This window comes from Haematobia irritans, chromosome 1 (genome assembly GCF_050003625.1).
Source record: "Haematobia irritans isolate KBUSLIRL chromosome 1, ASM5000362v1, whole genome shotgun sequence".
NCBI lineage: Eukaryota > Metazoa > Arthropoda > Insecta > Diptera > Muscidae > Haematobia > Haematobia irritans.
In genome coordinates this window covers 63,231,705-63,255,486 of record NC_134397.1, presented here as the reverse complement: position 1 = coordinate 63,255,486, position 23,782 = coordinate 63,231,705, and the positions used below count along the sequence as shown (strand labels likewise).

Sequence of the window (23,782 nt, the reverse complement as noted above, 5' to 3'; positions counted from 1 at the left end):
ACGCTTAGTTTAGGAGATATGACCAAAAGAAGTTTATCATATAAAAATTTCAATTTTTTTAGGATTTGGGTGGATTTTTCGATTTTTTGAGGGTGGTCACGAATTAAAGCCCTTTTCGCTCTAGGACGCTTAGTTTAGGAGATATGACCAAAAGAAGTTTTTCATATAAAAATTTCAATTTTTTAGGATTTGGGTGGATTTTTCGATTTTTTGATTTTTTTCGCTCTAGGACGCTTAGTTTGGGAGATATGACCAAAAGAAGTTTTTCATATAAAAATTTCAATTTTTTTAGGATTTGGGTGGATTTTTCGATTTTTTGAGGGTGGTCACGAATTAAAGCCCTTTTCGCTCTAGGACGCTTAGTTTAGGAGATATGGCCAAAAGAAGTTTTTCATATAAAAATTTCACTTTTTTTTAGGATTTGGGTGGATTTCTCGATTTTTCGGGGGTGGTCACGAATTATCGTCCTTTTCGCTCTAGTACGCTTAGTTTAGGAGATATGACCAAAAGAAGTTTTTCATATAAAAATTTCAATTTTTTTAGGATTTGTGTGGATTTTTCGATTTTTTGAGGGTGGTCACGAATTATCGTCCTTTTCGCACTAGGACGCTTAGTTTAGGAGATATGACCAAAAGAAGTTTTTCATATAAAAATTTCAATTTTTTTAGGATTTGGGTGGATTTTTCGATTTTTTGAGGGTGGTCACGAATTATCGTCCTTTTCGCTCTAGGACACTTAGTTTAGGAGATATGACCAAAAGAAGTTTTTCATATAAAAATTTAAATTTTTTTAGGATTTGGGTGGATTTTTTGAGGGTGGTCACGAATTATCGTCCTTTTCGCTCTAGGACGCTTAGTTTAGGAGATATGACCAAAAGAAGTTTTTTATATAAAAATTTCAATTTTTATAGGATTTGGGTGGATTTTTCGATTTTTTGAGGGTGGTCACGAATTAAAGCCCTTTTCGCTCTAGGACGCTTAGTTTAGGAGATATGGCCAAAAGAAGTTTTTCATATAAAAATTTCAATTTTTTAGGATTTGGGTGGATTTTTCGATTTTTTGAGGGTGGTCACGAATTATCGTCCTTTTCGCTCTAGGACGCTTAGTTTAGGAGATATGACCAAAAGAAGTTTTTCATATAAAAATTTCAATTTTTTTGGTGGTCAATTTTTGAGGGTGGTCACGAATTATCGTCCTTTTCGCTCTAGGACACTTAGTTTAGGAGATATGACCAAAAGAAGTTTATCATATAAAAATTTCAATTTTTTTAGGAGTTGGGTGGATTTTTCGATTTTTTGAGGGTGGTCACGAATTATCGTCCTTTTTGCTCTAGGACGCTTAGTTTAGGAGATATGACCAAAAGAAGTTTCTCATATAAAAATTTCAATTTTTTTAGGATTTGTGTGGATTTTTCGATTTTTTGAGGGTGGTCACGAATTAAAGCCCTTTTCGCTCTAGGACGCTTAGTTTAGGAGATATGGCCAAAAGAAGTTTTTCATATAAAAATTTCAATTTTTTTAGGATTTGGGTGGATTTTTCGATTTTTTGAGGGTGGTCACGAATTATCGTCCTTTTCGCTCTAGGACGCTTAGTTTAGGAGATATGGCCAAAAGAAGTTTTTCATATAAAAATTTCAATTTTTTTAGGTTTTGGGTGGATTTTTTAATTTTTTAGGGGTGGTCACGAATTAAAGTCCTTTTCGCTCTAGGACGCATATTTAAGGAGATATGGGCAAAAGAAGTTTTTCATATAAAAATTTCATTTTTTTAGGTTTTGGGTGGATTTTGCAATTTTTTGGGATGGTCACGATTAAAGCCCGTTTTGCTCTAGGACGCATAGTTTAGAAGGTATGTGCAAAAGAAGTTTTGCATATAAAAATTTTAATTTTTTTTCATTTTGGGTGGATTTTTCAATTTTTTGGGGGTGATCACGAATTAAAGTCCTTTTCGCTCTAGGACGCTTAGTTTAGGAGATATGGGCAAAAGAAGTTTTTCATATAAAAATTTCAATTTTTTTAGGATTTGGGTGGATTTTTAGATTTTTTGAGGGTGGTCACGAATTATCGTCCTTTTCGCTCTAGGACGCTTAGTTTAGGAGATATGGTCAAAAGAAGTTTTTCATATAAAAATTTAAATTTTTTTAGGATTTGGGTGGATTTTTAGATTTTTCGGGGGTGGTCACGAATTATCGTCCTTTTCGCTCTAGGACGCTTAGTTTAGGTGATATGACCAAAAGAAGTTTATCATATAAAAATTTCAATTTTTTTAGGAGTTGGGTGGATTTTGCGATTTTTTGAGGGTGGTCACGAATTATCGTCCTTTTCGCTCTAGGACGCTTAGTTTAGGAGATATGGCCAAAAGAAGTTTTTCATATAAAAATTTCAATTTTTTTAGGATTTGGGTGGATTTTTCGATTTTTTGAGGGTGGTCGCGAGGGTGGTCATTTTCGCTCTAGGACGCTTAGTTTAGGAGATATGACCAAAAGAAGTTTATCATATAAAAATTTCAATTTTTTTCGGAGTTGGGTGGATTTTTCGATTTTTTGAGGGTGGTCACGAATTATCGTCCTTTCCGCTCTAGGACCCTTAGTTTAGGAGATATGAACCAAAGAAGTTTTTCATATTAAAATTTCAATTTTTTTAGGATTTGGGTGGATTTTTCGATTTTTTGAGGGTGGTCACGAATTAAAGCCCTTTTCGCTCTAGGACGCTTAGTTTAGGAGATATGGCCAAAAGAAGTTTTTCATATAAAAATTTCAATTTTTTTAGGATTTGGGTGGATTTTTCGATTTTTTGAGGGTGGTCACGAATTATCGTCCTTTTCGCTCTAGGACGCTTAGTTTAGGAGATATGACCAAAAGAAGTTTATCATATGAAAATTTTAATTTTTTTAGGAGTTGGGTGAATTTTTCGATTTTTTGAGGGTGGTCACGAATTATCGTCCTTTTCGCTCTAGGACGCTTAGTTTAGGAGATATGAACCAAAGAAGTTTTTCATATAAAAATTTCAATTTTTTTAGGATTTGGGTGGATTTTTCGATTTTTTGAGGGTGGTCACGAATTATCGTCCTTTTCGCTCTAGGACGCTTAGTTTAGGAGATATGACCAAAAGAAGTTTATCATATAAAAATTTCAATTTTTTTAGGAGTTGGGTGGATTTTTCGATTTTTTGAGGGTGGTCACGAATTATCGTCCTTTTCGCTCTAGGACGCTTAGTTTAGGAGATATGACCAAAAGAAGTTTATCATATAAAAATTTCAATTTTTTAGGATTTGGGTGGATTTTTCGATTTTTTGAGGGTGGTCACGAATTAAAGCCCTTTTCGCTCTAGGACGCTTAGTTTAGGAGATATGACCAAAAGAAGTTTTTCATATAAAAATTTCAATTTTTTAGGATTCGGGTGGATTTTTCGATTTTTTGAGGGTGGTCACGAATTATCGTCCTTTTCGCTCTAGGACGCTTAGTTTGGGAGATATGACCAAAAGAAGTTTTTCATATAAAAATTTCAATTTTTTTAGGATTTGGGTGGATTTTTCGATTTTTTGAGGGTGGTCACGAATTAAAGCCCTTTTCGCTCTAAGACGCTTAGTTTAGGAGATATGGCCAAAAGAAGTTTTTCATATAAAAATTTCACTTTTTTTAGGATTTGGGTGGATTTTTCGATTTTTCGGGGGTGGTCACGAATTATCGTCCTTTTCGCTCTAGTACGCTTAGTTTAGGAGATTTGACCAAAAGAAGTTTTTCATATAAAAATTTCAATTTTTTTAGGATTTGTGTGGATTTTTCGATTTTTTGAGGGTGGTCACGAATTATCGTCCTTTTCGCTGCAGGACGCTTAGTTTAGGAGATATGACCAAAAGAAGTTTTTCATATAAAAATTTCAATTTTTTTAGGATTTGGAATTTGGAATTAAAGCCCTTTTCGCTCTAGGACGCTTAGTTTAGGAGATATGGCCAAAAGAAGTTTTTCACATAAAAATTTCAATTTTTTTAGGATTTGGGTGGATTTTTCGATTTTTTGAGGGTGGTCACGAATTATCGTCCTTTTCGCTCTAGGACGCTTAGTTTAGGAGATATGACCAAAAGAAGTTTATCATATGAAAATTTTAATTTTTTTAGGAGTTGGGTGGATTTTTCGATTTTTTGAGGGTGGTCACGAATTATCGTCCTTTTCGCTCTAGGACGCTTAGTTTAGGAGATATGAACCAAAGAAGTTTTTCATATAAAAATTTCAATTTTTTTAGGATTTGGGTGGATTTTTCGATTTTTTGAGGGTGGTCACGATTTATCGTCCTTTTCGCTCTAGGACGCTTAGTTTAGGAGATATGACCAAAAGAAGTTTATCATATAAAAATTTCAATTTTTTTAGGAGTTGGGTGGATTTTTCGATTTTTTGAAGGTGGTCACGAATTATCGTCCTTTTCGCTCTAGGACGCTTAGTTTAGGAGATATGACCAAAAGAAGTTTATCATATAAAAATTTCAATTTTTTAGGATTTGGGTGGATTTTTCGATTTTTTGAGGGTGGTCACGAATTAAAGCCCTTTTCGCTCTAGGACGCTTAGTTTAGGAGATATGACCAAAAGAAGTTTTTCATATAAAAATTTCAATTTTTTAGGATTTGGGTGGATTTTTCGATTTTTTGAGGGTGGTCACGAATTATCGTCCTTTTCGCTCTAGGACGCTTAGTTTGGGAGATATGACCAAAAGAAGTTTTTCATATAAAAATTTCAATTTTTTTAGGATTTGGGTGGATTTTTCGATTTTTTGAGGGTGGTCACGAATTAAAGCCCTTTTTGCTCTAAGACGCTTAGTTTAGGAGATATGGCCAAAAGAAGTTTTTCATATAAAAATTTCACTTTTTTTAGGATTTGGGTGGATTTTTCGATTTTTCGGGGGTGGTCACGAATTATCGTCCTTTTCGCTCTAGTACGCTTAGTTTAGGAGATTTGACCAAAAGAAGTTTTTCATATAAAAATTTCAATTTTTTTAGGATTTGTGTGGATTTTTCGATTTTTTGAGGGTGGTCACGAATTATCGTCCTTTTCGCTGCAGGACGCTTAGTTTAGGAGATATGACCAAAAGAAGTTTTTCATATAAAAATTTCAATTTTTTTAGGATTTGGGTGGATTTTTCGATTTTTTGAGGGTGGTCACGAATTATCGTCCTTTTCGCTCTAGGACACTTAGTTTAGGAGATATGACCAAAAGAAGTTTTTCATATAAAAATTTCAATTTTTTTAGGATTTGTGTGGATTTTTCGATTTTTTGAGGGTGGTCACGAATTAAAGCCCTTTTCGCTCTAAGACGCTTAGTTTAGGAGATATGGCCAAAAGAAGTTTTTCATATAAAAATTTCAATTTTTTTAGGTTTTGGGTGGATTTTTCAATTTTTTGGGATGGTCACGATTAAAGCCCGTTTCGCTCTAGGACGCTTAGTTTAGAAGGTATGTGCAAAAGAAGTTTTGCATATAAAAATTTTAATTTTTTTAGGATTTGGGTGGATTTTTAATTTTTTGGGGGTGATCACGAATTAAAGTCCTTTTCGCTCTAGGACGCATATTTAAGGAGATATGGGCAAAAGAAGTTTTTCATATAACAATTTCATTTTTTTTAGGTTTTGGGTGGATTTTGCAATTTTTTGGGATGGTCACGATTAAAGCCCGTTTCGCTCTAGGACGCTTAGTTTAGAAGGTATGTGCAAAAGAAGTTTTGCATATAAAAATTTTAATTTTTTTTCATTTTGGGTGGATTTTTAATTTTTTGGGGGTGATCACGAATTAAAGTCCTTTTCGCTCTAGGACGCTTAGTTTAGGAGATATGGGCAAAAGAAGTTTTTCATATAAAAATTTCAATTTTTTAGGTTTTGGGTGGATTTTTAATTTTTTTGGTGGTGGTCACGAATTAAAGTCCTTTTCGGTCTAGGACCCTTAGTTTAGGAGATATGGGCAAAAGAAGTTGTTCATATAAAAATTTCAATTTTTTCAGGTTGTGAGTGAATTTTTCAATTTTCTGGGGGTGGTCACGAATTAAAGTCCTTTTCGCTCTAGGACGCATATTTAAGGAGATATGGGCAAAAGAAGTTTTTCATATAAAAATTTCAATTTTTTTAGGTTTTGGGTGGATTTTTTAATTTTTTGGGGGTGGTCACGAATTAAAGTCATTTTCGCTCTAGGACGCGTAGTTTAGATGGTATGGGCAAAAGAAGTTTTGCATATAAAAATTTAAATTTTTTTAGGTTTTGGGTGGATTTTCCAATTGTTTGGGGGTGGTCACGAATTAAAGTCCTTTTCGCTCTAGGACGCTTGGTTTAGGAGATATGGCAAAAGAAGTTTTTCATATCAAAATTACAATTTTTTTAGGTTTTGGGTGGATTTTTAAATTTTTTGGGGATGGTCACGAATTAAAGTCCTTTTCGCTCTAGGACCCTTAGTTTAGGAGATATGGTCAAAAGATTTTCATATAAAAATTTAAATTTTTTAGGAGTTGGGTGGATTTTTAAATTCTGTTAAGGATGGTCACGAATTATTGCCCTTTTCGCTCTGGGACGTATATTTAAGGAGAATTGCTAAAAGAAGTTTTTCATATAAAAATTGTCGTTTTCGCCCTAGGACGCATATTGAAGGCGATATGGCCGAAAGAAGTTTTTCATATAAAATTTTAATTTTTTTTAGGATTTGGGTGGTTTTTCCAAATTATTGAGGGTTGTCACGAATTATTGTCGTTTTCACTCTAGGACGCTTAGTTTAGGAAATATGGCAAAAAAAGCTTTTCATATCAAAATTTAATTTTTTTAGCATATGGGTGGATTTTTTCAATTTTGTGGGGTGGTCACGAATTAAAGTCCTTTTCGCTCTGGGACGCTTAGTTTAGGAGATATAGGCAAAAGAAGTTTTTCATATAAAAATTTAACTTTTTTTAGGTTCTGGGTGGATTTTTTAATTTTTGGGATGGTCACGAATTAAAGCCATTTTCGCTCTATGACGCATATTTAAGGAGATATGGGCAAAAGAAGTTTTTCATATAAAAATTTAAATTTTTTTAGCTTTTGGGTGGATTTTTCAATAATTTGTGGCTGGTCACGAATTGAAGTCCTTTTCGCTCTAGGACGCTTAGTTTAGGAGATATGGGCAAAAGAAGTTGTTCATATAAAAAGTTAAATTTTTAAGGTTTTGGGTGGATTTTTCAACTTTTTGGGGGTGGTCACGAATTAAAGTCCTTTTCGCTCTAGGGCGCATAAAAAAATTTTTTAGGTTTTGGGTGGATTTTTCAATTTTTTTGGGGTGGTCACGAATTAAAGTCCTTTTCGCTCTAGGATGCTTAGTTTAGGCGATATCGGCAAAAGAAGTTTTGTATATAAAAAATTCAATTTTTTTAAGTTTTGGGTGGATTTTTAAATTTTTTGGGTGGTCTCGAATCGAAGTCCTTTTCGCTCTAGGACGCTTAGTTTAGGCGATATGGGCAATTGGTTGGGTGGAATTTTAAGTTTTTGGGGGGTGCTTTACGTCTAGGACGCATATTTTAGGAGATATCACCATAAGAAGTTCTTCATATAAAAATTTCAATTTTTTAGGATTTCGATGGAATTTTCAATTTTTTGGGGACATAGCCACAAGAAATTTTTCATATAAAAATTTTAATTTTTTTTTATTGAATGGCTAAAGTGTGTACAATAGTTGAAAATTATATGCTTATTGTCAGGATATTTTTGGAGTTTTAGATGTTTATGTGATGATCACAATCTAAGCCATTTCCCTAATGTAAGCATATATCCTCATGTACAATTTTGTTTGGTGATTTTTATCAAAAGTGTTTTATTGGTCATGAATAAACGTTCATTGTTCTATCGGAGAATTATTTCCCTGAAGCATACTGCGTATAATAACCTTTTAACGTTTCATACCGCTCTTTGGGGGGCTGAACTGTCATCATTGATGCAAAGTGAGAAACCCCACCATTTGACTATCATTGCTTTGCATGTATTGAAAAAATTTGCTTTGATAATTTCAGCCACTTTGGTACCCTCATCATGTGTACTAAATTTTCTTAAATAAGCCCACCACGTTGTGAAGTACAAGGTTATTCTTATATTCAATAAATCAAATGGAGATAAATATACGTTTAACTATCTCTCTGGACAAAATTATAGTCATGATCCTCTTGATAGAAACTATTCACTTTTATGTGAAAATAAGAACCTCATCTCCAACCAGTGGCGACTGTATTCCTTTTACCCATATTGATAAAACGATAAAACCAAAGCTTATTTTATCAAAAAAAATTTTATGTCTTCAGAATCTATCAACTAGAGATAAAATGTGACCCTCCTCCTGTTCCTTCCAATCTGCATCACCATCATCTCCCAAGTTGCCAGCATATTCTAAAACAAACAAAAACAGGTTAATGTAAGCTAAACCAATATTTGAGGAATGTATATGTACCTCGCATAATATTTCTAATAGTTTTCATAGATGCTCCTCGCAAGTTAAGGATTTGAAGGACGCGAGTTTTAATAGATTCCGCCGTGGCGCTTATTTCCAATATAATATAATCGATCATTTGCAAGGTAAAGAGACCGCCGGTTAAGCGCTTAATGTAATTATTCTCTGCTTCTTCGTTTTCATCGACATCTTCATCCTGTTTGAGAGAATAAAGAATTATTTAAGCTAGGCAAAAATTGAAGCAAAATGCTATTAATATACTCACTCTAGGCTGTTGATCAATTTCTCCATCTATCGCCTCAACCTTTTCTAAATACTTCAAATGTAGTTCCAATAAACGATCAACTTTCTCATGATCATTTTCTGTGAATTTTGATAAAAGTCTCTGTCTTTGGGCGCCTTTGCAATTCCTCAACATGGAGGCTATAATTGCGCAAACATGTTCCTCGTGGGCATCGGCCGACAAAAGTCTTTTACTTTTCTTTGGAGTTTTCATAAACAAAGGAAATATTGTACGCAGGCCCAGAATATCTACAAATTTATTGCAATTATCACGACCATCGGGACCAGACATTGCATGATCTAAAACTTTTAGAGAGCCATTACGAGACATTTTCTTTTCTCTCAACATAAGATTCATCAGTTGTAGTCCTTCTCCTTTTAAGAATTTCTCGCGATTTTCTTTGGCCATTAAGGCGGAACACATGCAATTGAATAAATTTTCCATATATTCCTGTTCTTCAGTGGAAGATGGGTCGTGTTTTTTGTAGAAAGCCAATTGCTGCAGTAAGATATCAATGCCCAAATCTCCAAGCATTAATTTGTTTTCATAGTTTGTTTGTATAAGAATTGAGAGAATTTCACTGCAGTAGAGTTTATTGGCATCATATGGAGGTTTCTGTTTTAATCGTTTCAATATCCATGACAGTAAACCTTGTTGGGCTGCCTCGGCCACAATATCATTATTCATTTCTGTAAGATTTTCTATAATGGACAATGTATTATGAACTCCATCGGCTTCTTCTTTGATTTGCTCATTGAGACGCTCCAGATTTTGAACTAACAAGGCAATCACTTGTTGTTTACGTAAAGCTTCAATAAGCACTTCAGCACCATCACTACTTTCTCCTGAAATGGGCACAGAGTTAAAAGACAATTGATTTTGGTTTTTAATATTCAACTTACCCAGTATATCTACATCCGTAAGCTCTTGTAATAAATCCACAATGGCGACGGCAATATCGGTATTTGGATGATTTAAAAGTTCCAACAAACTTGGTATACCATTCAGCTCTACCAACAAAGGATATAAATCGGGAACCGTCGCCACTGCTTTCAGTTCTTGTATGACAGAATGTAATTCCACTTCAGAGTCCATGAATTTTACAGGATTGTCGGAATATTTTATTCGCAACTCTTGATTTTTAAGGTTTTTCTTTTCAAAAACTAGCATTAGTTTCTTTAAGCCTTGTTCATCAAGAACTTCACCTTCAGCGTCCTCGCTTTCCACATATTTTAGGATATTTAAGCGTTCTTCCTCGGTCAATTCGGGATCCAAAAGTGCTGCAGCTACACCAGTAAGGGGAATTGATTCATCAGGTTTTGTAAACTCGGCAGACTCCTTAGCTTGAGCTATGCGTTTAAGGCGTTTGTTTTTCTCATCCTGCCTAGAAATTCTTTCAGGCGAGTAATCCTCATCGTCCTCGTGAGAACGTTTTGGAGTAGCTTCGGGCTAAATATGAAAGTAAAGATCGAAACATATTTAATTCAATTTTATTGCATCATGACATATTGGGGACATTGTGCCCATCACTAAAATTCTTCTAAACACAAAAGTATTGTTGTACTTACTTTAAATGATAATAGTTCCCCAATGTCCATTTTTCCAAATATTTAGTTGTTTTTGTTTTTCGGCGTTAAATGCCGAACCATATGGTTACAGAGATTGTAGCCGATGTGATTTTGCTAAAGGCTCCTTACAATTGTTTATTCGGCACTGACATACGAAATATATAGGCCGTTCAGACTATAAGTTTATCCGGACGAAATATCTGTGTTTGTAAGATCTTAAAGTGCGGCCAAAAGGTAATAATTTTCGGCAATGACTAAATAATCGATAAATGTGTTATCGATCACATTAATGCGTCGTCTAGACAATAAGTTTATCTGGACGACAGTGCTCGTGTCGAACATATCCCATATATTGGCCATAATATAATGCTATGTTCCCACTGACTCGTTTTCCTCATTGGTTTTTCTGAAACATTTCACCGTTCATACCGAGTTGATATGTTTTAGTTTGACAATTTCCATGGAAATTCGAAATTCCCATTTCCTTTAAATTCAAATATACTCACCATTTGTTCAAATAAAAACCGTGATCGCAAAGGGAAAACATTTTTTAAGTTATTTTCACGTCCCTATGGTCTCCAAAGGCTTTGTTTATTCATTTTTTCTATGAAATTTATTTTCCCTGCCAACATTTTTTGAATTTGGGGACTCTTTTGAGAATCCCCATTACGTCGAAAACAATCATATACGACATCAAAAACTCGTCGGAAAAGCGCCGTCACTATTGAGAAGTTGTACCACGCCAAGTTACTACAAAAATGTTTCGCATGAGTGCAATTATTAGGTGCCTTTATAGATCAATTTAGAACGACGCCAATAAGGGACCCTCCAAACAATCAGAAAAAGTGCATTTTAAGATAGTTGTAAAAGAATCATTGTGGTCGAGTAAAACACGTTTGTTTAGATATTTATTAATTTGATTAAACATTTACAAATTCTTAAAAATATAACATTTATACCACTATCACATTACATTTAACATAATTTTTGGCATTAATGATGATGTTGAGTTACAAGTAGCGAGTTACATGTTGCTGCGTCTATCAACCAGTGTTTTTATTCCATGGAGGCAGCGTGTCTGTAAAATATCTGAATAACAATCACTTTATTCCATTTGGAAAATCACCAAATTGTTCACCAATATACCTTTCACAATTTTAAGCGTATAATCTATGTTTTCAGAACTTTATTTTCGTTTTTATTTAATTAAAATATAACAAGCTGGTTGCGCTTGGCGTTTCACAAAAAAAATGGCTTTTTTAACAGTAGGGATGGCAAATTACTTGCATGTACTTTTTGATGTACCTTTTCATGATGGTTGAAGTGACATTTACGAGTCTGTGGTAACGATGAGGTTGAAATGGAACTTTGAAATGCTGGCAGGGTTTAATATTTTGACATATATTTTGAAATGAGTATATTCAGTGAGAGCATATTCCAAATTAGGGGCGTTTACATTATAAAATTAACGTGTTTTGGAGGAACATGCTTTTTTGTATGGGGAAAACGACTCGTTTTTAAAATGCTTATAAAGGCCGGTATGCACCTCTAGCGAAATTTTCGGTAGCAAAAAATTATTTAAGTCTACAACAAAAAAACAGGGCTGTGTACACAAATTTTAAACCAGCTAATCGCTTTTAAAAATTGTTAATATATGTTCCAAATATTCCTCAAATAAATTGTTTATTATTTACAGACCTTTTAAAACTTTTACGCACACAATGATTGTAATAAATTAAATGTTTGCTGCCAAAATATGCTTTTGACAACCCTGTTATTTTCATTAGAGGTGCGTACCAGCTTACGAAATTGAACGCTACCGAAAATTTCGTTAGCATAAATAGCAATGCATTTCTTATGGGAATGAAATTTTTCGATAGAACATATATTAAAAATTTTTAAAAGCGATTAGCTGGTTTAAAATTTGTGAACACAGCCCTGTTTTTTTGTTGTAGACTTAAATAAATTTTTGGTACCGAAAATTTCGCTAGAGGTGCATACCGGCCTTAAGGTAGGTACTATGTTCGGTTTCCGAAGCGAAATCCCATACAAAACCAAAAATGCGAAAAACTACCGAAATATTTTTTCATTTGTGGTACTTTGTTTTTTTCGAGTTGAAAAACTGACATAAAGTGCATAGTCCCTAATTAGGTCGGCTTTAAATCCTTCCATATGTTGAGATTAGTTAGTTTGAAAACATGGCGCCATTTGTAATGTGAATTAAGAAATAATTGATTTATTCAAATGATTTGTGTTAAATTAGAATACAAAAGTGGTTCGCGTTGTCATTTAAAAATGCAATTCGATTGACGAAATAAAAATAACGGAGTGCTATATGTATATAACATATATAACAGCATCTGGTTCTGTAGCCGTTTCTGCCCCAGTAGCATCTGCCCTCACATCCCTGACTACATCAGCTACAGTGAACAACTCCAACATAGCACCCACAACACCTGCCACGACCACAGTGGCTGTGACCGCAAATATTGTATTGCAACAACCAAATACAACGGCCGCCCAAGTAGTGAGTGGTCCCACTGGGGTGGCAGCAAATACTCCAACATTAGCCACTATTACTAATTCTTCAAATGCAATATCGACTGTTGCTGCCGTTAGTAATACAAATGCAATACTAATGCAATGGTGGTTTCACAATCATCCACAATAGTATCACCAGCAGCTGGATCGAATGTTGTTGTTCCCACCACTACAATGGCTTTAGCAGGAGCTACCGTGGGACTTAAGTCTGGTCCAGATATTACAATGACATTGAACCGTATAAATACGGCGGAGAATGAAGTTGATGTGGAGGAATGTTTACCAGGTGATGTTGTTAAATTGGATTTTGCTGGCGAAGAAATGGTTGGTGAAATTTTACCCCTAAGGAATGTCTTCTAGGAGTTTCCAATCGGCGACCGGTGCCCGTTGGAAACTCCGCCTATTACAACAGTACCATCATCGCTTCAGCCATCAGCAACAATAGCATTCCATCAGCGTCATATTGTAGAGATACAACCAGGCCACCATTTATCATCATCCCCTGATAATTTAGAATTGACTAATGTTATGCAACATAATGTTTGCACAGAACACGAAGAAGTAGAAGAAGCTAATTGTCATAATACTGCAGATGTAATCGATGAAGATTTCTTTTTTAAAATATGCTTAAAAACGATTTCGTCTTATCTCTGTAAACCCAGTGCTTCTACATTCAACACCCATTTTTTACAAAGAAATGAATTGTATTTTTTTTTATTATTTTACCGCTCCTCGTAATTGCTCCCTTTTCTATTTGTTAAGCGAGCTCGTTTTTTGTGTGTAAGAGGCGTAAATGAATGAGAACTGAACAAAAGAAATGTTAATGCAATTTTAATTTTTAATGGAAACAACATGAAAGCTAAATATGAGAAATGATAATTAAAAATTTTTAAATATAACAATATTAATGAAAGAAAGCTGATAATCCAGAAAAGAAAACATTGTGTTCTAGGGTCTTTAAATAGTGTATAAATGTACAAATTAATAAAAAATCATAATAAAATTATAATCGAACTTGTCTCATTTTTATATACCGGGGTATAAGTAATTGGGTGGACTTATACGTTTTATACTTTTTAAATTAAAATTAGTAAATTTTTCTGAACAAAGTTATATCCAAAATAAATGTTTATAGCAAATAATTAAATAATTTTTATTTTAGTAGCAAAATAATTTTCTTGTATTCATCATTTGTCCAAAATGATTGCGATAGGCTGGAATGAAACGATTTAATTTCGTTGTGGCTTTTAAATTTCAGTTAGCGGCATTCTTGCATTTTATCAATTCAAAACACTGGTTGAATTTCATAACGTGACTGAAATAGTTATTGGAACTTATACATTGGGAGAGTATAACATCCTTCAGTAAACCAGCCAATTGCTTCTCAATGTATTAATTTCAGTCAACGAAGAGTGTGGTATAGAACACTAACATCCCTTTGTGACGAAATATAAGTCGGGAACAGTGACTTTGGCTTAGGAACTACCCTTGAACTTGAGTTATGGGCTTAAGTTGGTTGTTCCCCCCGATGTAACAACATTGGCAAATGAAATGGCGTTATTATCCTTTGTGGGAAATGTGGTGGTGACCACTGGAGTTGAAATTGCTAGTGAGGCGGCAACAGCATGTGCATAAGTACACTCTTGGCCACTGTTAATGCAATGCGATTATGTAGATATTGTGGACACCAACGAATTAAGTTTGTTGCTGAACGAATTATGAACCCATTGCTGCGGATGATGTAAAAGATTGCATAACACCGGAATTATATGTTTTTTTGATGTGCGTTACAAATTGACGGTATCCATTTGGAAAAGCTGAAGACGACAATGTACCACATGTTGTAAAAGCTGTTGCAGAATGTGGTAAGACACCAGGAGTAGAGCGGCTGGAGCTTTATTCTTAACAATTATTAGTGTCCAGTGCTGTATGAGATTTTTTTGCAAAACAATCCAAAAACTGGTAGAAAAACACTTTTCAAAACAATTATCATGAATGCGTGTATGTAAACAATCAGCTGCTGCGTATGTATAAGTAAAAATAGTATGACATTTTGCGATGTTGTCAATTAAATTGCGGAGAAATAAACGCGGAATAGCTCCAAAATAGCTGTTTTCTTCGTTCGAAATGTATTGTCAACACTCTCATTTTTCAACGCGAAAGAATGGTTAAGTGAAGTTTTTTTCGTGCCAACAAACATAGTACCCACCTTTAAAGGGAAAAAATCTAAAACCCATAAAAAATCTTAAACATGCTTGGTGAGAACGCCGTATAAGTTAAATCTGAAGGCATAATCGATACTGCTGCATTTTTATGGGATCGCCAACACTGTATTTTTATGGGATCGATAACACATTTACCGATTATTTAGTCATCGCCGACAATTCGTATCTATAGGCCACACTGTAAGATTATTTACAAATACAGACATTCCATCCGAAAATACTTATAATCTGGACGACGCATATGGGATATGTTCCACACCAGTACTGTCGTCCGGGTAAACTTATAACTCGACGGCGCATAAGGGAAATTCTATAATTAATTTTATAGTTCAACTTCATATACAATCTATTTCTGATATCCGATCAAAAGCAATTGCGAAAGAACACAAACGTTTGAAAAATGCTAAATTTCAACAATTTTTCAAACATTTTTTCAAAGGATTAGGGTAATATTCAAGTTGAGAAATTGTTGAGAAAATCGCGGTCCTAATGCGCTTTACAGACTATCAGTTATTCCGGACGGAATGTCGGTGTTTGTAAAGAATCTTAGAGTGTGTCGGTAAATGTGTTATCGATCCCATAAATATGCAGCAGTATCGATTATGCCTTCGGACTTAACTTATAATGTGCACAATATATGGGATATGTTCGACACGAGCACTGTCGTCCGGAATAACTGATAGTCTGTAAAGCGCATAACAAAAAACAAGCATTAGCCTCAACAGTAAAATTCAACACAGTAGCAATTATTTCTCAAGTATTATCCTCAAATTGAAATGCATCGCTACTCAATAATTTCTCAAACAATTTTCAATACGAGTCAAATTAAAAACTAACATTGTTGCAAATACTTTTCAACCAAAATTTGTATTCTAATTGAAAGTCAAACCCAAAATTCTATGAATTTTGTATAATTTACTCAATTTCGTCAAAATAAAATATATAATAATACACTACATTATAACCTGCCAACATTTTCTGAATTTGACAGCGCTTCTGAGAATCCCCACCACGTCGAAAACAATCGTACACGACATCCAAAACTAGTCAGAAAAGCGCCGTCACTATTGAGAAGTTGTACCACGCCAAGTTACTATAAAAAAGTATGGCATGAGTGCAATTATGAGGCGTCTTTTTTAATAAATTTAGAACTACGGCAATAAGAGCCCCTTCAAACAATCAGAAAAAGTGCATTTTAAGATAATTGTAAAAGAATCATTGTGGTCAAGTAAAACACGATTTTTTAGATGTTTATTAATATGATTAAACATTTATAAATTCTTATAAATATAACATTTATACCACTATCACAACACATTTAACATAATTTTTTTTTCATTAATAATAGAATGATGTTGATTTACAAGAGGCAAGTTACATGTTGCAGCGTCTATCAGCCAGTGATTTTATTCTCGATGGAGGCAGCGCACTTTATTATTAGATTTGGCTTGCGGAGCCTCTTGGAGGAGCAAAATTCATCCCATCCGGTTGAAATTTGGTACATGGTGTTAGTATATTGTCTCTAACAACCATGCTAAAATTGGTCCATAATTATATAGCCCCCGTATAAACCGATCCCCAGATTTGGCTTACGGAGCCTCTAAGAGAAGGAAATTTCATCCGATCCGGCTGAAATTTGGTACATGGTGTTAGTATATGGTCTCCAACAATCATGCAAAACTTGGTCAACATCAGTCCGTAATTATATATAGCCCCCATATAAACCGATCCTCAGATTTGGCCTTCGGAGCCTCATGGATGAGCAAATTTCATCCGATTCGGTTGAACTTTGGTACGTGGTGTTAGTATATGGTCTCTAACAACCATGTAGGAATTGGTCCATATCGGTCCATAATTATATGTAGCCCGTTCGTTTTAGAATTTCCATTAAACGGTATATATGACGATTACAAAGAGAAATAGATCGATATAAACCACTTTTATTATATATTTGCACCAAAAAGCGTTAATCAAGTTATCAATTATTAAGTTTTTCTCTATTTATGAATGCTTTTTTCACAAAAAGAAAGGTTTGTGCAAAGTGAGTGGATTTGACATTTCTGTTCGACCAAATGCGAATAATCGAGTTAGAGAAACCCAATTTTACTACATGTTCGTGGAATTTTCGTTCGCCTCGAGACGAACGATTCGTCAAAAATCACATATTGATATCGCGAAAACCAGAGTCTGTGAAATCCCAATTGTTTCGGTGTTCGATAGTAAATCATATATAATGAGTTTATGACAAAATTCAGGACTTTCTAGAAAATATATCTAAAGTTATTTTAGTTTCACTCTAGGCGAACGATTCGTCTCGAGTCGATTTTGGGTTCCATGAACTGGTAGTTAGAGATTACGTTACGTCTTCGTTCGCATTGACTTTCGTTTCGATTTCGTTTATTTAGCCCTTTAAGCCTAGTACTAAGACCACGTTTTCGCGAGAAAATGTGTTATTTTTGTTTTGAGCATTTTCAAACACATATTTATAGAACACTGGATTTTTCGCACGAAAAAATAGGCAGGTATATTATTTCGCATAAATAAGTTAACATCCCTGGGTTTGACACCCTATTTACGGAGATAGATGAAGATATCCGTTTTTCGCATAAACGAACTTAGTACTTAACATAAGGTGAGTACTAAGTTCGAGTTTAGCCGCTAAAACCAAAATTAAATCAGTAATGCGCTTTACAGACTATCAGTTAGTCCGGACGGAATGTCGGTGTTTGTAAAGAATCTTACAGTGTGTCGGATCGATACGACTTGTCGGCGATGACTAAATAATCGGTAAATGTGTTATCGATCCCATAAACATGCAGCAGTATTGATTATGCATTCGGACTTAACTTATACAGCCTGTTTCTGTATGTCGAACGAGCTCTATCGATCGACTGAGATGCACAGAAACAGCTGATTTTTGGTTATAGATTCAGCTGTTTGTCTCCATTTCAGTCGATCGATAGAGCTCGTTCGACATACAGAAACAGGCTGATAATGTGCACAATATATGGGATATGTTCGACACGAGCACTGTCGTCCGGAATAACTGATAGTCTGTAAAGAGCATAAAACAAGTATAACATTTTAACTCTTTGATCCAAAATTTATTGTAACTTGATGGGGAATAGCCCAAAGCAACTTTTCATAAAGTTTAATTTCTATAAAATGAATTATTAAGGTGGGTATGAAGTTAGAGTTACTTTTCTTTAATAATCCATTTTAAGGAATTCAAACTTTGTGAAAATTTGCTTTGGGCTATTTCCCATCAAGTTATAATAAAATTTGCAACAAATATGTATAATTTTATGCCTTATTTGCTGATTTAGTTTTCACTTCATCGGTTAAACTCGAACTTAAAACTCGAGTAAAAATGAGTTTTTTTCTCTTTGCTAAAATAGCAGAAATGTACGCGAACGCCATCCAGTACCTTTAAATGAATTAAAATAATAAAAATATATATTTATATACTACACTTATAATTGACTCTGTGGAATATATTGCACGTATGTTATGTTTATGACAAACTCTTACAAGTTTTTACTGACAAAAAAATCTCTAGCAAAAACTTCTCTCTGGCTCTAAAAAAAAAAAATCAAAAAATTGTTGGTACTAGAACGGATGTAGTGGTTGAAATGGTATGCAATAAAACAATGACTGAACAAACCAGAATACCGTGTAGGTTATTGTGATACTATACGTGATTTACTTCTCTCTCATTAATGAGTGCTCTATGGGCTCATGAAAAGTGGACTCCTTTTTATAGCCGAGTTCAAACAGAGGTGAAGTACTTAAAGAAGCTTTGAAACACTCAGCATCCACCGCTGAAACACATTTTGGTGTTTGGTCGAAACCGGGGTTGAATCCATGACCAAGGAGGACCATTGCACAACGGTGGCTCCCACGTAAGGCGCACGATGATGAATTCGCATTTATAAAAATTGCTTCAAATTGCTTCGCACGCATGCGACTAAAGTCGCACAAAAGAGAAATCTTTGAAAAGGTGTTGAAGATAATATGAGAAAACTTTGACAAAACATTACCCTAAAATGCAACGAAAAACACCATGTGATTTTTAATACTTCTTTGTGCAACAAAGTTCGTGGTCAATTGGAAGAAATAAAAAAATTGGAAAATTCTACACAAATAACTGAATTTACTCCATATAGTTTATAATAATAAGTAATTGAAAATAAAAGATGAAATAATAATTTAAGGAAGTTACTAAATGTATATCTCTTTGCCGAAAACTATAATTATGAATTCTACGTTCTTGAAAACATTACAAAACTTACTGATGAAAAAATGTTGGACAAGTAACTGGAACTGCTTCAAATAGTTTATAATAATTGGTAAGTCAATATGAGAAATTAAATCAAGATTTTAGAGAAGTCACTAAATTTAAATATCTTTGCAAAAAACTAAAATCTTTGGATGCTACATTTTTGTAAACATTAAGACCATGACCGATGAAAAATGAGTGGCTTAACAATTAAAATTTGGGAGCCACCGTGGTGCAATGGTTAGCATGCCCGCCTTGCATACACAAAGTCGTGGGTTCGATTCCTGCTTCGACCGAACACCAAAGAGTTTTTTAGCGGTGGATTATCCCACCTCAGTAATGCTGGTGACATTTCTGAGGGTTTCAAAGTTTCTCTAAGTGGTTTCACTGCAACGCCGTTCGGACTCGGCTATAAAAAGGAGGTCCCTTGTCATTGAGCTTAACATGGAATCGGGCAGCACTCAGTGATAAGAGAAGTTCACCAATGTGGTATCACAATGGACTGAATAGTCTAAGTGAGCCTGATACATCGGACTGCCACCTAACCTAACCTAACAATTAAAATTGTTAAAAACTTGATATAATTTACATCCTATTATCAGCTAAAAATGAATATTTTGAGAATTCCATCTCCAACACGCGGTCCAGCACGTTCCTAATTTGAAATTGCCCGCATATTAATTCATTTTAGTGAAGTTTTATGACACCAAAAGGAAGGAAATCGAATAATGTATGCAAAGTGTTTACATATAATGTTTGGGATATTTAAAGTTTTGTTGTTTTTATACCCACCACCATAGGATGGGGGGTATATTAACTTTGTCATTCCGTTTGTAACACATCGAAATATTGCTCTAAGACCCCATAAAGTATATATATTCTGGGTCGTGGTGAAATTCTGAATCGATCTGAGCATGTCCGTCCGTCTGTTGAAATCACGCTAACTTCCGAACAAAAGCTATCGACTTGAAACTTGGCACAAGTAGTTGTTATTGATGTAGGTCGGATGGTATTGCAAATGGGCCATATCGGTCCACTTTTACGTATAGCCCCCATATAAACGGACCCCAAAATTTGGCTTGCGAGGCCTCTAAGAGAAGCAAATTTCATCCGATCCGGCTGAAATTTGGTACATGATGTTAGTATACGGTCTCTAACAACCACGCAAAAATTGGTCCACATCGGTTCATAATTATATATAGCCCCCATATAAACCGATCCCCCGATTTGGCTTGCGAGGCCTCTAAGAGAAGCAAATTTCATCCGATCCGGCTGAAATTTGGTACATGGTTTTAGTATATGGTCTCTAACAACCATGCAAAAATCGACATCGGTCCATAATTATATATAGCCCCCATATAAACCGACCCCCCGATTTGGCTTGCGAGGCCGCTAAGAGAAGCAAATTTCATCCGATCCGGCTGAAATTTTGTACGTGATGTTAGTATATGGTCTATAACAACCATGCAAAAATTGGTTCATAATTATATATAGCCCCCATATAAACCGATCACCAGATTTGATCTCCGGAACCTCTTGGAAGACCAAAATTCATCTGATTCAGTTGAAATTTGGTATGTGGTGTTAATATATGGCCTCAAACTCCTATGCAAAAATTGGTCGATATCGGTCCATAATTATATATAGGCCCCATATAAACCGATCCCCAGATTTGACCTCCAGAGCCCCTTGGAAGAGCAAAATTCTTGCCATTCGGTTGAAATTTGGTACGTGATGTTAGTATATGGTATCCAACAACCATGCAGGAATTGGTTCCTATCAGTCCATAATTATATGTAGCTCCCATATAAACCGATCCCCAGATTTGACCTCCGGTGCCTTTTGGAGAAGCAAAATTCATCCGATCTGCTTTAAATTTGGTACGTGGTGGTAGTATATGATATTTAACAACCATGCCAAAACATGCCTAACTAGGTCCATATCGGTCTATAGTTATATATGGCCCTCAGATAAATCGATCCCCAATCACACAAAAATTGGTCCATATCAAGTTCATAATTGTATATAGCCCCCATATAAGCGACCCCCATATTTCAATTCTGGCTCTCTACGTACAAAAAGTTCATATCGATTCGTAATTATTTGTAGACTTAACTATACATAACTTTTTTGTCTAATATATACCATGTATGGACTAAATCACAGTCTTTCGTAGAAGTTTCTACGCAATCCATGGTGGTGGGTACATAAGATTCGGCCTGGCCGAACTTGCGGCCGTATGTACTTGTTTTCTTATTTGTTCAATAAGATATTTATTTTTCAATTATTATTGTAGTGTATTTTTAATGTATTATTATATATATTATTTTGACGAAAATGAATAAATTATACAAAATGCATTGAATTTTGGCTGTGACTTTCAATTAGAAATGGGGATATCATTTATACAAATTTTGGTTGAAAAGTATTTGCAATAATGTTAATTTTTAATTTCACTGGCATCGAAAATTGTTTGAGAAATTATTGAGTAGCTATGCATTTCAATTTGAGGATAACACTTGAGAAATTATTACTAATGTGTTGAATTTTACTGTTGAGCGTAATGTCTGTTTTTTCTTAACTTTGGTGTGTATTATAGTCTTATTTGTGTCATATCGCGTTCCTCGGATGAATTATCCACTTCAAAATCACTCATAGGTGACGCAATTAAATTTGAACTTTCGCTTTTCTCTGGATTTGAATTATTTTTTTCAGGACAATTGAAAGAATAAATAATAGCCACTTCTAACAATGCCATACGATTCTTTTATCAGCTGATTTTGACTTCTTAAAATTGCAAACAACATATAGAAAATTTTGGTTTTGTAATCGTGACAACCTCTTTATTCACCCATGTCATCTACAAGGAAAATTGGGGCAGGGTTGCAAAAAGCGCATTTTTAGTACTAAAACCACAGTTGTACAAGGCAGTATAGGGGATTTTGAAAGTGATTTTGTTGAAATCCTCTACGAGCCAGCTGATATTAGACTATTGAGATCTAGGAGGATTTCGACTTAAATCCTCGTTTAAGGCCGGTACTCTGTTTGTTGGTGCGAAAAAAGTTCCCCTAAATCATTGTTTCGCGTTGAAAAATGATAGTGTTGACAATATATTTTGAGGGAAAAAAACAGCCATTTTGGGACTTTTTTGCGTTTATTTCGTCGAAATGTATTGACAACATCGCAGACTGTCACGAAATGATTACATATACATACGCAACTAGTTGCTCGATTTACACACACACGCATACAAAATAAATAATTTGAAAAAGAAGAAGCAGGCGAAGTTATTTTACAAATATCTATGGAATTAAAAAACTAATTTTACAGTGCTGCATTTTATTTTTTGGAACATAGCAGTTAATTCTTGTGATTCCATTCATTGCTACCTCGGTACTATACATGTTGCTTGAAGTGCTAATGCTTGTTTGGAACATCAATTGCTGTGCCTCCTTTTGTTTAAATTATGTTTTGTGTTTATTATCCCGATGCCCAGTACAAATGAAACGATTGTAAAATATAATTCACCAAATAAAGCTTTTATTTTGTTAACATTTGTGTTTAAATTTCATATTATATAAATTATTTATATTCTACCATATAGTAGGGAGCGGTAGATGTTGGTTGCTAGTTTATTATGGAAATACAATTCCATGTTAGTTTTATCAATCATCAGATTACATTTTTAAATAATAATCAGATCCATTTTTGTGTTATAAATTCACAAAAATCAGTTTAATAAATAAATTATTTCTTAATTCACATTGCAAATGGCGCCATGTTATGAAAATACTGAACACGCGAGTTACGTCAGTTTTTCAACTCGAAAAAAACAAAGTACCACAAATGGAAAAAATTTCGCTAGTTTTTCGCATGTTTTGGTTTTGTATGGAGTTTCAACGCGAAAACCGAACAGAGTACCGGCCTTTAGAAGGATTTCGTGTCTAATGCGAACGTAGTATGAGATCTAGGAGAATTTCGACTAAAATCCTCGTTTACGAGAATTTGGTGTCTAGTGCGAACGTAGTATTACAAGGATATTGGCTAGATCTCTCCAAGATAGGTGGCCAATTGTAGATTGTGTGAATCTCGAGAACTGCCTCGTGTTTTTTAGTGTTTCGCTCTCCCTCATGAAAATGCGTACCGCGAATGTGATTTTTTTGTTACACAATAAATAAAAGAAAGTGTAGCCAAAAACGTGTTGAAATGACAAAGATTTGTATATAGAATCGGTGTAAGTAAAACAATTTAAAACAAAATCCACAATTTTTGTCCACATGATGATAAACTATGATAAGCCCCACAGATGTAAGTTTAGCTTATCCGTAGGTTAAGCTTTCTAGGTTACCACTTTTGAAAGATACCAGGTTTTCACAGTGTCCAAGTTTGAGAGGTTTCGACCACCGTCACTGCACTTTTATAAATACAAATGAAGCACATTGATACAACATCA

At 34.5% G+C, this 23,782-nt stretch overlaps 1 protein-coding gene across 1 annotated transcript; it reads right to left on the bottom strand.

Moving 5' to 3' along the window:
• Positions 1–8,255: 8,255 nt before the first annotated feature.
• LOC142221067 (beta-catenin-like protein 1) lies at positions 8,256–10,404 on the bottom strand. Its single transcript, XM_075290585.1, has 5 exons — positions 10,285–10,404; positions 9,619–10,165; positions 8,699–9,561; positions 8,434–8,629; positions 8,256–8,372 (listed from the first exon to the last, which is right to left on the bottom strand). The coding sequence occupies exons 1-5, from the start codon at positions 10,312–10,314 to the stop codon at positions 8,284–8,286; spliced, it is 1,725 nt and encodes a 574-aa protein (XP_075146700.1). The 5' UTR covers positions 10,315–10,404; the 3' UTR covers positions 8,256–8,283.
• Between the last annotated feature and the right edge of the window lie 13,378 nt (positions 10,405–23,782).

Coding starts and splice junctions, on each gene's coding strand:
- LOC142221067 (XM_075290585.1), bottom strand. CDS start 10,314: ATGGACATTGGGGAACTATTATCATTTAAA. Junction 9,562..9,618: donor TACGGATGTAGATATACTGG/GTAAGTTGAATA, acceptor TGCCCATTTCAG/GAGAAAGTAGTGATGGTGCT. Junction 8,373..8,433: donor TATTAGAAATATTATGCGAG/GTACATATACAT, acceptor TGTTTGTTTTAG/AATATGCTGGCAACTTGGGA.